The sequence below is a fragment of the Drosophila yakuba genome, chromosome 2R (genome assembly GCF_016746365.2).
Source record: "Drosophila yakuba strain Tai18E2 chromosome 2R, Prin_Dyak_Tai18E2_2.1, whole genome shotgun sequence".
In the NCBI taxonomy this organism is placed as follows: Eukaryota; Metazoa; Arthropoda; class Insecta; order Diptera; family Drosophilidae; genus Drosophila; species Drosophila yakuba.
Window position 1 is genome coordinate 6,144,630 of NC_052528.2, and position 14,605 is coordinate 6,159,234.

A 14,605-nucleotide genomic window follows, 5' to 3' on the forward strand; every position below is an offset into this window, starting at 1 on the left:
ACTTAGTAGGCCACTTACATAACTAAAAAGTAAGCACACTTCTAACAAAAACCCTAGGAACACACAAAAACCAAAAAGATATTAGGACGGAATTTAAACACAACGTAAGCTAAAAATGCCCTCGGCAAAGGAAAATCGATTGAGGAGGGAAAGAATCCTGCAGTTCATACGCGAAAACAGGGAGCTAATGCCCATTAGTTCGACGACAGTACTTAAGCCACCTTCGGTGAAAAAAGAGGACACTTTGAGGCAAAAAAAACGCGTCACATTTACCCATGGCAAACAGCGGAGCATTGGGGACTCGGCCAAAACTAAGGAAAACGAGCAGAATATTGGGCAGGGCCTGACGTCCTGTTTGATTACCAGGTCCTCGGATACCCGATTATCGAGCGGTGGGTTTACTCGGAAATATAGTGTTTTATTAAGTTTAAAATATCGGTTTTCCGTTTTTCCAGGAGCCAACAACCCAACAGAGAGTACTGTGGAAAAAGTCCAGCGAACAGACAGCAAATGTCAAGAATCACGTCTAGCGGCTGGTGGGTTTATCCTGAATAAGATCATTGTTTTAGTAAATACGATTATAATTAAAAATGTCCAGGTGCCAATAATCCAGCGGCGCGAAATGTCGGTAAATTACCTAGGACCGACAGCGAGTGCCAGTTCAAGGAGCCCGGAATATTTTTTCTGCAAAAACCCCATTCCGATTTTACCACCCAGGAAGTCAAGCTGAACTCGAAGCCTCTAAGAAAGGAGTTAAAGAACAAGTGCGACTTCTTTCCGAAATATGTGGACGATCGACCATTCAAGGATGAGGCCACACAAACCCTCTATAGGTAGGATAAAGAAGGGAAAGATCACTGAACCCACTTAATACCAGCTTGTCTTATTTAGGGAATCCTCTGCGCAGACTCTGGCTTTTTTACCACAAATCCTGAGCCAAGACAAATCGGAAACTCTTGAGCTTTATACTCTGGCCAAGTTGCTGCCAGGTGACAAGCCACCCGGATTGCATGAGGTGGAGTTTCTGGAGCGGGCCCGTAAGCGATGGAAATTCAGTAAGGCACTGAAGGATAACTTCAAACGACTTCTTCGTGAGGCGAGGAAAGTGTCTATAAACACGCAGTACAAGGAGATTTTGGAAGCCTTCGAGTGGGAGCAGTGGATCCAGCGAGAGGAGGACATACAGGAGTGCCAGATGATGCGACTGGAAATCGTGATCAAGATGTTTGACAAACGAGAGAAGGCCATGCACACCGCCTCCAAGGCTCGAATCGAAAAGTCCGTAGAGCAAATCGAAAAGCGGCGGCAGGATGGTCTGCGCAAGAACGAAATTGAGTACCAGCGGGGAATGCGACGCAACTATATTCAGTTGGCCAAAACCGCTCGAAAGTGGGAGAAGCAGAGCCCCATGCAGGCTCTTGGATCACCATGCTCCGAGTTCTATGGCCCCCTGTTAAGGCATGGCGTTGATCCAGCCAGACGATGCTTTGAGTCTCACACTGGACGCAAGGCATTCGACATGAGGATCGATGAACTGGAAAAGCGGGTAAACATGCGCAATGTGCAGTGCCCCTTCAGCAAGCTGAAGGAATGGTCCAAGCCCAAGGAGTACGACAGAGAGTATGAGCGCAACTTCTGCAATGACGGAAATCTACAGAGGCTGTACGAGTCCTTGAAGACGTTGCGAACGCAGGCGGACTTGGCAAAGGAACCACCGCAGTGCCTGAAAACACGACTGCGAATTGAGCATCGAACTTCTAGTACTAGTTCCGGCGAATCCTTCCGCAACTACAATTGGCAAACTCGCAAATCTCGCTTTGTGGAACTTCCCGAGGGCTTCCGTCAGAGCAAGAAATTAAAAAAACTGCTGCCACCAAAAGCTGAGAAGTCAGTGAGGGGCTCCGTCATCAGGCGAGAGGATTTGGAGACACTGATATGCTCATACGAAGGCAGTTATATTGGCACGATCATGCAGTTCCTTGCGGATGAAATGCAACGATTGAGGGAGCAGCGCAAGCTGCACTTCTTCTGCATTCTGGCCCAAAAGGAACGCTGGCGCCGTGAAGCAGCCGAAGCTGGATTGAGGCAGAAGGAGAACTGCATGAGGATGCTCTACGAGGAGATGTTCCAGCATACGAATGCCATCCACAGTGAGATTGCTGAGAAATATGCCGACACCATACTGACCACCGATGTGGGCCATATAGTAGAGGAGGAGACTGCGGAAACTATTACCGAGCTGGCTAAGCAAATTGATGCCGACATAGAGAGGTGGCTGGAGTCCTTCAAGCTGATCCAGAATCCACTCAATTTCACCCCACTGCGCCTCATGCTGCAGGACATGGTATCTCCGGATATGGGCGCCACGCTGCGCCGCTACGAGACTTCCATGATTGTCCAGTACATTGTGGAGGACGTGATCTTTTACAACTTGTGGCAGGAACTCGAGCCATTCGACATTGCCAGCACTTTGACCAGCGATCTCATTGATCGCCTCATTGACAACGATCTGTTGTTGTTCTCATCGGATAGCGAAAGCGATAGTGGACATGGAGTTTCCTGGAAGGAGTCCCATGCCATTATACGAAAGCTCATTCGCCAGGCCGTTCCGGGCAGACGCTGGAAGGAAGAAAACGAGAGGATTGCCAGCGAAACCTTCAACAGCCTCTTTGACGAAGTGTTTGCCAATATTCTATTTGGCATTGAAAATCCGGAACCAGTACGGGGCACCGATCTTCTGCAGCTTTGTGCAAGTAAATCATTTGCTTTCTTTGCCCACGAGATTCCGAATAGAGTGCCTGAGGGGCGTTTGGGGTCTTCTCAATCGGATTCATTTGAAAATGCCAATCTTCTACGAATGCAATTTCTGTCTCTCATTAAAAAAATTAAAGAAGATAAGGTAACCAAAAAGTTGGAGAAAAGTGGGGAGAAAGTGAAGTTGACTGAAAATGATGGCGAACTATTTGACGACTACATAAAGAACGAAGTGCTCCAAAGCACGAAATTCCTTAACTTCCTATCTCCAGTGGCTGACCCCGACCTATATTCCATTAAAAGTGTTGTCGATCTTGCCGAGTACGACAACAATCTAAACGAACTCCGCGGATCTTCGACGATGCAGCTTGCGCAATTAGCAGAAGATGAGAATGACGCTGAGAGTGGAGGCGCTGAGAGTAGAGACGAGGAAGTTAATGCCAACAATTTTGAACAAGAAGTAGAGCCGGAAAAAGTCGAAGCTGAAGAACTAGAACAAGAGGACGTGAGAGGAAAATCCCTAAGCATATCTGATGTCTTAGAAACCATAAATACCGAAGAGCTTGAGGAGGAGCATACCGATGTGGCAGCAGAGGTAATTGTGTACTCCACCAAAGAATCGCAGGTCTTCAAATTCAGATGAATGTTCGAATTCCAGATTTTAATTTCTCGTTACTTTCATACGCATACATAAAAAAATGTATTATTAAACGTAATACGAATAAATTGTGGTAAAATATATTTATTTAGCTCGCATGTTCTTGGGTAACTGTTTTGAAGGTGACGCCTCCTGAGCCTCAAGCAGACCCTAAAAAATATACTTTAATCGAATAAATGTGCAATCCCTAGAAACTCAGCTGACACAACAAGGCTGTGCCGCGAATAATCCAGTGCGAGACTGGTGTATTGGGATTGCAGAGTAGCAACATGGCCACCACAAAGTTGGTACTATGTCCTGTGGTGGACAATACTCCCCGCCGTTCTGCAGTCTTGTACATTGGACACAGATAGTTATGACGCTCGGGTAGATCCACGCGCTTGAGTGGCTTTAGCCAAATCAATGGCATCGTATCAAACAGTTCCCTTGGCCGGGACTCGGCTAGATACTTTCCAGTGCGATCCCAACGTGCACCTTCTAGGAAAATGCCATATACATAGACACCATCTTCGGGGCCCGATAGTCCCTGCCTTTGCGACTCTTCCACCGAAAGAACTTCATAGTCGAAGGCTAAAAGATCTATGGATATGACATACTTCCGCGCGTAGTTCTGCTGGGCACCCGTTAAGAAGGCCTGAGTGAAAAAGAATCCAGAAAGCCAAAAGGTGGAAGGAGCTCCATTATCATACCAGTGCTAAAAATAAAGTTAAAACTTGCTCTTTGTGATTCTATCATTGCATACTTTCCATATCGCTCACCTGCAGAAACTCAAGGCGACGCAGAAAATCGTTCACATAACTGCCCAATGGCTTTAGACTGGGGTATGATTTTCCAGCCCACATTGCAGGTATTTTGGCTATCAGGACGGACTTGTAAACGGCCTCAACAGCGGCAGACATTACAACCAAACCTGTTGGTGAAATGAAAGTATTTCAAAGATCAATTGATTTTATTATTATTCGTTTTTTTAATAAAATATACTGTAAAATGTACTTGTCAGAGAAGGTACTATTCCTAATATAAATGAGTTAACTTAGTAGCCCACTGAAATTAGAAATCGAAATTAATTAAATATGAAACCCATTTGCTGACACATCACCCATCAAAACCCACACTTAAAACACATTAATACAAACAAAAAAAAACCAAAAAAAAAACACAATGTCCAAAAACAATACGCGACTCGAAAAGCAGGTTAAGTTTAGGATTCATCAAAAGGACATATCATCTACATCTCTAAAATCACCGAGACACAAAGAGGTTAATATCAAACGGAAAAAGAACACTTCCAAATCTGAAAATCTGACTGAACATGGCCTTACATCTTGTCTGATTACCAGCTCATCCGATCTACGGATCGGAGGAGGTATGCAGAGTTAAAAAAAACATTTCTGAACTTTTAATAATTAGATGTTCCATTTCCTAGGTGCTAATGACCCAGCACAGCGATTTGCTGGGAAGTTGCCTCGCACCGACAGCGAGTGTCAGTTCAAAGCGCCGGGACACCGATTTCTTACCGAACAAGATACGAGTGTGAACACCCATGAGGTCAAGATGAGCCCCAGGGTAGTCAGGAAAACGGATTTAAGGAACAAATGTGATTTCTTTGCTAAGGACGAGGACACGCGTCCGTTTAAGAGTAAGATCACACAGACGCTTTACAGGTAAGCTGCAAGATAAATTTATAAGTTATTATAATTGAATGATATTTTCAGGGAATCCTCTGCGCAGACAATGAGTTATTTGCCTGAGATTTTAGAGCCAGACGGTGTAAAAACTTTGGAGCTCTTTTCCCTGCCGTCTATTTTCCCAGAAGCAAATCGACCAGGACTCCATGATGTCGAGGTCCTAAGCCGCGCCAGGAAACGATGGGCCTTTAGTAATGCCCTAAAGATCCACTTCAAAAGACTGCTCCAAGAGGCTAGGAAAGTGGCCATAAAAACAGAGTACAAGGAGATACTGGAAGCCTTTGAGTGGGAGGAGTGGATACAGCGCGAGGAGGACATTCAAGAGTGCCAGATGATGCGTCTCCAGATCGTGATTAAAATGTTTGACAAGAGGGAGAAAGAGATGCACGCCGCCTCAAAGTCACGAATTGAAAAAGCTTGCGGGCGAATCGAGCAGCGACGCCAGGCGGGTTTGCGAAAGAACGAGATCGAGTTCCAGCGGGGAATGCGTCGACTGGAGTACCAAGTCAATAGGAATCCGCGAAGGTGGGAGAAGCAAAGTCCCATGTATTCGTTGGGATCTCCGTGCTCCGAGTTTTACGCTCCGCTTTCAAGATACGGTGTTGATCCGGCGCGACGCAACTTTGTGTCAAAAACAGCACAAAATGCGTTCGACATGAGGATCGACAATTTAGAGAAACGGGTCAACATTACCGACCTCAAGTGTCCGTTTAGAAAGCTTAAGGATTGGTCCAAGCCCAAAAAGTATGACCAGGAGTACGAGCGCAACTTCTGTAAGGAAGACAATCTGCAAAAGCTCTTCGAGTCTTTGAAGGGCCTTAGAACACAGGCCAATACGGAGAAAGAAGAACCAAAATGTCTTGTTAAGCGGAGAAAACCAGAACTAGGTAGAGCGGCATCCCTAATGACCCTGGCCTATCTAACTGACCTCTACGATAAAGGGAGTGATCCCGATAATTTTGGTACTTTTACACATCACTCCAAGCCGGCGACGAACCAAATGTCAGACACAATGCTATTGCATTTGAAAAACGACAGGAAGCGCGAGGAAATGGAACACATGTTGAACATATATGAGGGCACCTACGTGGGCTGGGTGATGCAGTTTCTATCGGAGGAGATGACTCGTCTCTCGGAGCTGCGAAGGCTTCACTTTTTCTCGATTATGGCGCAAAAGGAGCGCTGGAGACGCGAGGCCGCTGAAGCTGGACTGCGACAGAAGGAGAACGAAATGAGACTGTTGTACGAGGAGCTGTTCCAGCATTGCAATGTGGTCCACAATGAGATCTCCAATAAGTACTTTGCTAGCATGCTGAGCTCTGATATGTACAATATGGCAGAGGACCTTGCTGGCGAGACAGTGAGTGAATTGGCGAAGCAGATCGATACGGATATAATGCGATGGCTGGAGAGCTTCAAGTTGATCCAGAACCCCCTAACCTATGTTCCTTTACGGGTAATGTTGAATGACATGATTTCGCCCAATATGAACAAGATTCTGCAGCTCTACGAGAATTCCCTGATCGCACAGTACGTAGTAGATGATGTTATTTTCCCAAAGGTGTGGAATGACCTGGATCCGTTCGACATAGGAGCTACTTTAACGAGTGACCTCATAGATCGCCTAATCGACAACGATTTGTATCTCATGTCCACGGACAGCGAAAGTGAAGCCCCTCAACAAACTTCCTGGCAAGAAGCTTATGCCATTATTAGAAAGGTCATCCGACGGGCAGTTCCCGGCGATCGTTGGCTTCAAATAAATGAGCGTATTGTAATTGAAAACTATAACGATCTATTCGACGACGTGTTCGCAAGCATCTTTGACACGATGGAAAATCTTCCAGCCGTCAAGCCTTCCGATTTAATAGAACTCTGTCAGACTGTCTCTCATAATTACATCCATTACATGGACAATATCCGCGAAAAGGAGAATGTTAATATCGAATATGATACCTCACTGCCAGGGTCAGAATTTGAAAAAAAACAGATGCTAAACATATTAAAAAAAAACAAAGTTGAGAATATTACAAGAGATTTAGAAAACTTTGATAAGCCCCTAGAGGGTGACCTGCCATCTGCCAGCGATATATTTATAAGGTCTCAAGTAATCAATCCCATACCGATCCCAATCACCACACCAAGTGATTTGTTCAGTCTTAGAAGCACTCTCGATGTTTCGCACGCCTCTAATTTGGGCTCATTTGTAGGCAGAGGCTATAGAGTAGTGCTTCCCAGTGAGGACGAAAGAAATCCTATTATTGATGTGGTAGAACATCCAATAGAAAAGAAGCTTTCTGGGAATACAGTGACGAGTATTGAGTCACCGAAAGCATTGTTTCATAAAACCCAGTCGGCAATAGAATTAAGGCCGCGGAATTCAGCAGCATCTCCATCCCACGTTGAAAGAGCGCAAGAAGACAACTTTAAACCATTGGATTCATCAACCATCCCATCTTCTGGTGATGCGGAACCTATAGACTCCACTCCAGTTGAATTTAACCCCGTTAACGAATCGACTGCTCAGAATTTGATACCCGTTTCCTTGGCTTCTAGTGTCATAATATCCAGCGATACAGCCATAAACGATTTAGACCAACAGAAGGAAACGGAGAGGGAAATACACTCGACAGTTGAATTCAATCTCGAGCCCCAAGCCGGACCGGATTCCGATATCGGAGTGAGTCCCGAGGCCGGACCGGAACTCGAACTTTTGCCCTGGTCGGAGGACTCGTTGTCCTTCATCCCACCCGTACGTTCTTCGGGAGTCAAAAATTCCAGTCTGATTAAATCTGACAAAGGAAACCATTTTTCTAAGAAGGCAAAAACCAAAAAGTAAACGATCAATATGAAGTATATTGGCTCCATGAGCTACATGACGCAGGTCCTCCCATTCAAACAAGCAAAGACCCTACCCCTATTAATTACAATACCGTGAAGAACACAATTGATATTGTAGAAAAATCTGAATAAAAACTAAACATGGCGATTTAGTTTGAAGTAATTATATGGTGATTTATCTGAAATAGATTTGTAGGAAGGATGATGACCTCTATGTTTCAGCTTGAAAATGAAAAGAAGAGAGAGTAATAATAAGAATATAGAGTCGAGTTCCTCGACTATCAGATACTGATTACCTTGCTAGCAAAAGTGCTGGCGATACAGTTTTGGGCGGTTTGTGGGCGTTACAGGTGGCGGAACAACCATCTGAAACAAATTTGCACGTGCTAAGAGTTCGAGATCAGAAGGACATGGCCATATCGACTCAGATACTTGTACTGATAAAAAATTTAAATATTCTTTAAATGGTCAATAGTCTTCCCCACTGCGATGCAAACTTCTGACCGAAAGTAATATGCCCTCTGCAAAAGTATAGTAAATAACTCACCCTTGATTCCCTTTCGCAGCGTGATAAGGCTGGTTCGGATCGTGTTCAGTAGGACATTGAAGCGCACCATCTCCTGGACGAGCACCGTGTTCATGCTTTGGTGGTAGCGAGTTGGATATTTTAGCAGGGCCGCATCTCGGTCGAATAGCTTTGGCAACTTCTCCAGGATATCGGTGGCCACATTAGTGACAACCTCTTCGGGAGTTAGTGCCTTCGAACCACCGCTGTCCTCCGAGGTGGCACTAGTATCCTTCAGGGGAATTTGGTACAGGGCAAGGAAGGGAGGACAAGTGGGATAAGTGGGTAGGGAAAGGTTTTCTGGAAAGCGTTTACTAAGCGTTTCTGCATAGACCCTTTGTTTTTTCTCCAATTTCTAAAGCGCGGCGTGTCAAACAAGGGGATATTAAAGTAGCTGTTTCAAATGTTAAAGCATTAAGGACTAGCCAGCACTTACGCGTCGATCATACAGGTCCTGTGTAGAGTGTGACAACAAAACCGTATCAATTATTATGTGTTTTCGTTAAAGACAACTCTAAAATGACTTACCCAACGTTCCTTTTATAGCAAAGCAGGCAAATACGAAGCAAGAATATTTAACAATCAGAACAACAATTACAAAATCTACTCAAGCTAAAGTTCTTTTTCTCCACCACCAATGTTGTACTCACCTGCGTAAGCAGAGTGTGCGAAAGTAACATGTCTGTCTCCTTTTGGTCCTTCATGATATCCGCGTTGGCATGGAATCCAAATATGGCAGGAGACGAGATCTGTGGCAGGTCTCTCGTGAAGTTTAGATACAAGTCCACCTCCTTAAACACCGGCACATAGTACAGACCCGTTTCATCCAGATAGTACGGCTTCTCTAAATCAATAACCGCGGGACAATAATACTTATCTAGAATGGTTTTCAGAGTGCGCCGATCCCAGTCATCCGTAACCCGTCCTCCGTAATTGCACTCGCCCGTCAAATATCGCAATGCATCATAGTTAACAGTCTCGTATTGGTTGAGGAACATCCTCAGCTGCATCAGGGATATCCTGAGGTCAGTTTCGTTAAACTCGTAGGGAATATTCCAGCCGATCGGGCCAAAGTATCGCCTTTCTTGAATAACCGCGTGGAAGAAGCACAGCGAGTATATCAGCTGCTTGAAGATCCTTGGCTGAGTGCAGGACTCATACCACTCCGGATCGCTGATCGGATCACTTATCATGGATCGCAGAATGTTGGATCGCAGACCCTTTGGCGGCTCATTGGTCATCTTAATGCCATTCTGCAGAACCACAACCGGAAAATGATCCGCCGGATAGGAGGTGAGCCACAGCCTGAAGTCTGGATGCGTTGCATCTGGCAGGAGGTTCTCACAGATCTTCTCCAGCAAGGGCATAAAGCTAGCTGCCAGATGGCAATTCTGCAGCACCACCCAATTACCCATTTTGACGCCTTCGTCTATCATCTTCATGGCAATGGGACCCTGACCCTGACCCAAGGACAGCGAAAACAATCGATTCGTGCCGAAGCCCTGATCCTCGGCAAACTTCAGAAGTGTGGCCGTCGGATCCGAGCCAGGGGTCAGGATGAATATCAAGGGCACACAGCAGTGGGAGTCAGCAAACGAAGCCATCAAATCGAACTGAGGCGGATCCACAAATCGCTCACCCAGTTCTCCGTTTACAAAATTTAACACAGCCGGAACCAGTTTATCCGGCCGAAAGACGCGGAGGAGCAAAAGTTTCTGAAATGTGCTCACTCGCTTTTCCCAGGACTTAGGTATGTCCTTATTGTCCTGTGGCGTCTTCGAATCAAAGAAAGGCTTCCATTGAGCCGCATTGTCATTAAAGTCCTCGCGTAGGCCCTTAAAATTGGGCAAATTAGTCAGGCGACAGAGCTCATCCCAATTCTGGACGCCCAGCCAGGTAGATGGATTCTTAAACGGATTCTCCAATCCAACGCCTCCAGTCAGCAGAAACATCCATTCGGCATTGTCAATCCGATTGTCGTGCTTCATCATGTTGATGTTCAATATGAGCGAAAACAGCAGCTTATCCTGTTCGGAATTGAAAACAATTGATTACACTCGGAAACTAGCTACAATAATACAATAATAAAACTACTTTTTTAAAATGGTGTCTAAATCTACCTTATAATAATAGAATTTCAAGCAAGTCAAATGTTCTGATAGATTTCTGTGAGTGTACAATTGTACAAGAAGTAAGGGACAAGAAGCTATGTAATGTGATTGGGGTCTTTCAGGGTCAGGGCTTAGAGGCTCACTTTCACATTAAATGGGTTGCCCGCCAAAATCAAAGCATTTCCAAGCCAAGCTGCGATAGCAATTCACTTGGTTTCATTTTGAGCGCAAGAAAATTAACAACTGGGGATCAAAGGTTACCTGATGAAAGGGTCACCACAGGAGGCGAAGGCAAGGGCAAAGGCTAAGGGACGGGCAAAGGCCATGGCATAATTGACTGAAAACAGCATAAAGCTAGCTAAAACTTGTTTGGATTACTATTTCCTTTTTGCCTACCTTCCTTTGGCTAGGTACATCCTTTGATTGCACCAGCAATGTAATAACATTATTCAAGCAGCTGCACAGTGGCTTTAAACGATGCGAAAAGAAGAGTCCACACGTTGTACAAGAAGCAAAAACTAATTTAAAACTGGTGATATCGCTGGACACTGTTCATTCCCTATTTAAATTTGAGAATGCTTATTATTCATAAGTGAAAATATACAAATAGTTTTCCTCAAAGATTTTATGAAGGCTATCCACAGTATCCACTCAGTTTTCAGCTACGACAACTGCTTAAACTCCATTGTTCGCTGAAGTGGCATCACAGTACCGTGTAGTTGTGGAGCAGTAATGCTTAAATATTATTTAAAAGCAGTGAAGTCAAGTCAAGCTGAGCAGGATGCACAGCCACAAAGCAAATGAAACGCAAAGGACCACGCTTCAAATGTCACATTATCAGATTATGCACAATTACGGGACTAACGAGGCTAAAGGTCCAGGATACTGGACAGCGGACGAATAAACGGACCAGCGTTTGACGATAATTGCGTTAGTCCAATGGGCACTCACACGCTCGAAGAGACTGCGACAAATGTTGACATAGAGGCTGTAGGTGAAGTGATTTCGCAGATCCAACAGACGCGCCGCTATGTCGTCCACTTTCTCTGTATTATCGATGGATGACATGTACAGGTTGACGAACCAAACCAGACTGTACTGGTACATGGGATCGATGTTGGCCAGTTCCACTGCAGATAAATGGTTTAATTAGCGGACAAGCCAAATTATCAGTTAACTAGCCAAAAAAAAAAGAACCAAAAGAAAGCAAAATGCCCACCTATAGTGAAGAACAATATAGTTGAGTGCTCGGCTATAGGCACGTAACTTAATCGGGCGATATCAATCTGCTTTTCGGTGGCCTCTGTGATGACCTGCTTCTCACTAATATCATTCGCCAATGCCTTGGCTGAGCTCAGAATCTGAACGGCAGTCTCGTCCTCTAGAATATTCTCGGCCGATGAGAGAACTTCCAGAATCTGGTCTTCAGTCTCCTTCAGCATCCGCTTGTTTTCGGCTCCCTGCACTATAAGGTTGTTCTTCTCCGCCTCCAAATCAGGTCGCTCCCTAGCCACCGTTATACCCAACAATTGATCCTGTAGTCCTTGAGTGGTGATCATAAAGTTCAGCAGGGTAACCTTGACGGCCACCTCGGGCAGATAGTGTGGATTCCTCAGTTTGGTTGTCATATAAAATCTGTAACAAAGCAATTTAATCGGTATAAACTTCAGTTTCCATCAATGAAGGATAGTACTGACTTAAAGTTATGATTATACTCAATTACAGAGTCGCCCAGTTTTATGCAGAGTGCACCGCCCTGTTTAAAAAGTGTCTTTTGGAGCACTGACTCCAAGACGGGATCCAATTCTTCTCCAATGTTCTCCAGGAGCACGGGCAGACCAAATTGGATGGCATTCTCCATGACACGGGTGTAATCCGCTTGGTTGAGCCGAATCACGCAGAGTTTGTTGTTCTTCTCATAGTTCTTGATCCATTTGTTGGCCTGTCCTTGTGGGTCAATCATAAGGGGCCAACGTCGGGCATTTCTGAAAATCATTTCAAAAAACTCGCTTATCATTTGTACTTTAAACGACACAAAGTAAACAATTTGTCAACATGCAGCACCAACGGGCCACCGCAACAAGCTCATCAGTTAGTTGAAGTTGGAATATTAAAAAAGAAAATACCGCAGAAATACACATTCAATATTTACGTCAATAATTCATTAGCGTAAATAATGCTATAAAAATATATATTTTCTGCTCGCTTTGTGGGTTTGAAATGGGAGCCAAACCTCTGGCTTCAATCATGCCAATACATCATGCAAACGTTAAGCCACAAACAGAACTATATCACAAAGGACTTTAGGCAGGGACCCAGCGAAAAGGGGTCTTCTCTTTTTCCACTTATCAGTTACAGATTATTTAAAAATAAACTAAAATGCCGAATAACGATTTCACAGTCATGCTGAACTGAGTGGTATCATAACAAAATTTCAGATAGTGTGCAAAGTTCATCAATTTCCCAGACTGAGCCCCTGATTCATAAATATACATTTATGTACACTTCGATTGCGGCTGTTGGGTGTGCCGGGTACTGCATATACACACATACATACATATATATTTAACTGATGCGATAACTCACAGCCAGAGTGGAAAAATACATGGAAGTGGAAATCGGGACACAAGGAAAATAGAGAAAGCGAGAAAAACAGCCAAATGCTGCAGCAGGAGCAGCCAACACATGACAAATTCACACCGAATACAAATTGCTCGTGCGAATGAATGAACATTTTTGTAAATTGAAAACTTGATGAATGAAAAATATTTTAAGGGAAAACAAAAGACCAATATGCCTTCGCCGTCGCCACAGTCGGCACATGTATCCAAAAATCCAAAAGCAAAAATAAAAGCCCCAACAATTTTTTCAACAGCGCAGTCCAGCCGAAAACCCTATGCAATGTGCCAGCCAGGACACGGAATACAATAGAAGCGCCATAGAGGCTGGGAGCTCGGTGGTAGTCAGTCCATGTATACCCGGTTAAAGTTCAAAGCGCATCACCAGGGAGGAATAAAGAGCTGGGATTGGAACAGATACAAGTTTTTGTCACGAAATAAAAGCGAGCATTTTCCGGCAAATAGTTGGAATACTGTTAAAAATGCAACACAACTTGCATTGTAAGCCGGTTGAGAATCTGGTAAATGGAGTTTGGGGATTTCAATGGGGAGTTGGTAACAAAAAGAAAAGCGCAAGCCCTTTAGCGATCAACTATCTCAATAGAATCGCACGTATTGTCTTATATTCATTCGTATTCAAGGAGAATCCACTTTATACTAAGCTTAATTGTTTACTTTTACTTGCATAGAAATACTAGAATTAGTCAACTTCTAATACGATTCCATTCATCTTATTTGCAAATGCATTTAATGTAAAACATACCCGCCCAAAACTCCTTGCCACTACTTAAAATTCAAGCCCCAAAAGGGCCCAAAACGCTGCCACATCTACAAATTGTTTTGCCTTTTTCAAATTAACATTATTTAATCAAAGGCACGGCACGGCCCTCAAATTTCACAGTATCCCAAAAACCCGCTGGCCGAAATGGAAAACATGCACACCTGATACCCAATACACAGACATCGCCTTTTACGAGGCTAGAAACAAACGAGAATGGTGCGGAGGTCACCATATGTGCTACGTGTCACCCGAAATATTAGGCAAATGAATGTTAATAGTAAGGACAACAACTTTCCAGCCAGCAGGATGGCCCTCCGGATATTTGCCAAGTGCAAATACAAATTCGTCTATATAGACAAAGGATAGACAAAGGCCCAGAAACTAGAGAGCAAATCCCCAGGGATGTGCAATCGTCGGAAGCCATCGCATCGCAGCTACCCCTCCGGCTGTATAGAAATTAAACCTAATCCGCTCTGGGCGCACATTAATCAATTGCGTATACAGAGCGATTCTGGATGCTGGATTCTGGATGCTGGATGCTGGAGTTACCCTCCTGCCCGCAGATGCCTCTCCCTCCCGGAAAACCAGG

At 44.5% G+C, this 14,605-nt stretch overlaps 3 protein-coding genes across 4 annotated transcripts in view; 2 read left to right on the forward strand and 1 right to left on the reverse strand.

Moving 5' to 3' along the window:
- LOC6529448 lies at positions 1-3,495 on the forward strand. The gene is made up of 4 exons (XM_002090414.3): positions 1-392; positions 456-536; positions 599-833; positions 892-3,495. Exons 1-4 carry the CDS (start codon positions 116-118, stop codon positions 3,395-3,397), a joined length of 3,099 nt encoding a protein of 1,032 aa, XP_002090450.2. The 5' UTR covers positions 1-115; the 3' UTR covers positions 3,398-3,495.
- Positions 3,481-14,605, reverse strand: part of LOC6529449 (dynein axonemal heavy chain 7) — a 24,528-nt gene continuing 13,403 nt past the window's right edge. The window contains exons 17-25 of one of the 2 annotated variants that reach the window (XM_039373037.1): positions 12,315-12,602; positions 11,837-12,252; positions 11,569-11,747; positions 9,157-10,533; positions 9,035-9,043; positions 8,943-8,960; positions 8,489-8,861; positions 4,171-4,322; positions 3,481-4,106 (exon numbers count right to left, since the gene is read on the reverse strand). In XM_039373037.1, the coding sequence (XP_039228971.1) occupies positions 3,600-4,106; positions 4,171-4,322; positions 8,489-8,861; positions 8,943-8,960; positions 9,035-9,043; positions 9,157-10,533; positions 11,569-11,747; positions 11,837-12,252; positions 12,315-12,602 (3,319 nt within the window). In that variant the 3' untranslated portion in view covers positions 3,481-3,599. The remainder of the gene's footprint in view (positions 4,107-4,170; positions 4,323-8,488; positions 8,862-8,942; positions 8,961-9,034; positions 9,044-9,156; positions 10,534-11,568; positions 11,748-11,836; positions 12,253-12,314; positions 12,603-14,605) is intronic. The other variant, XM_002090415.4, reaches the window with a different exon arrangement.
- LOC6529450 lies at positions 4,396-8,104 on the forward strand. Its single transcript, XM_002090416.3, has 3 exons — positions 4,396-4,778; positions 4,839-5,076; positions 5,128-8,104. Exons 1-3 carry the CDS (start codon positions 4,574-4,576, stop codon positions 7,937-7,939), a joined length of 3,255 nt encoding a protein of 1,084 aa, XP_002090452.1. The 5' UTR covers positions 4,396-4,573; the 3' UTR covers positions 7,940-8,104.

What these genes read in the sequence shown, in the direction of transcription:
- LOC6529448 (XM_002090414.3), top strand. Translation starts at nt 116, where the DNA reads ATGCCCTCGGCAAAGGAAAATCGATTGAGGAGGGAAAGAATCCTGCAG. An exon ending in GGATACCCGATTATCGAGCG is followed by an intron (nt 393 to 455) that starts GTGGGTTTACTC and finishes CCGTTTTTCCAG; the next exon opens with GAGCCAACAACCCAACAGAG. An exon ending in GCCACACAAACCCTCTATAG is followed by an intron (nt 834 to 891) that starts GTAGGATAAAGA and finishes TGTCTTATTTAG; the next exon opens with GGAATCCTCTGCGCAGACTC.
- LOC6529450 (XM_002090416.3), top strand. Translation starts at nt 4,574, where the DNA reads ATGTCCAAAAACAATACGCGACTCGAAAAGCAGGTTAAGTTTAGGATT. An exon ending in CGATCTACGGATCGGAGGAG is followed by an intron (nt 4,779 to 4,838) that starts GTATGCAGAGTT and finishes TCCATTTCCTAG; the next exon opens with GTGCTAATGACCCAGCACAG. An exon ending in ATCACACAGACGCTTTACAG is followed by an intron (nt 5,077 to 5,127) that starts GTAAGCTGCAAG and finishes TGATATTTTCAG; the next exon opens with GGAATCCTCTGCGCAGACAA.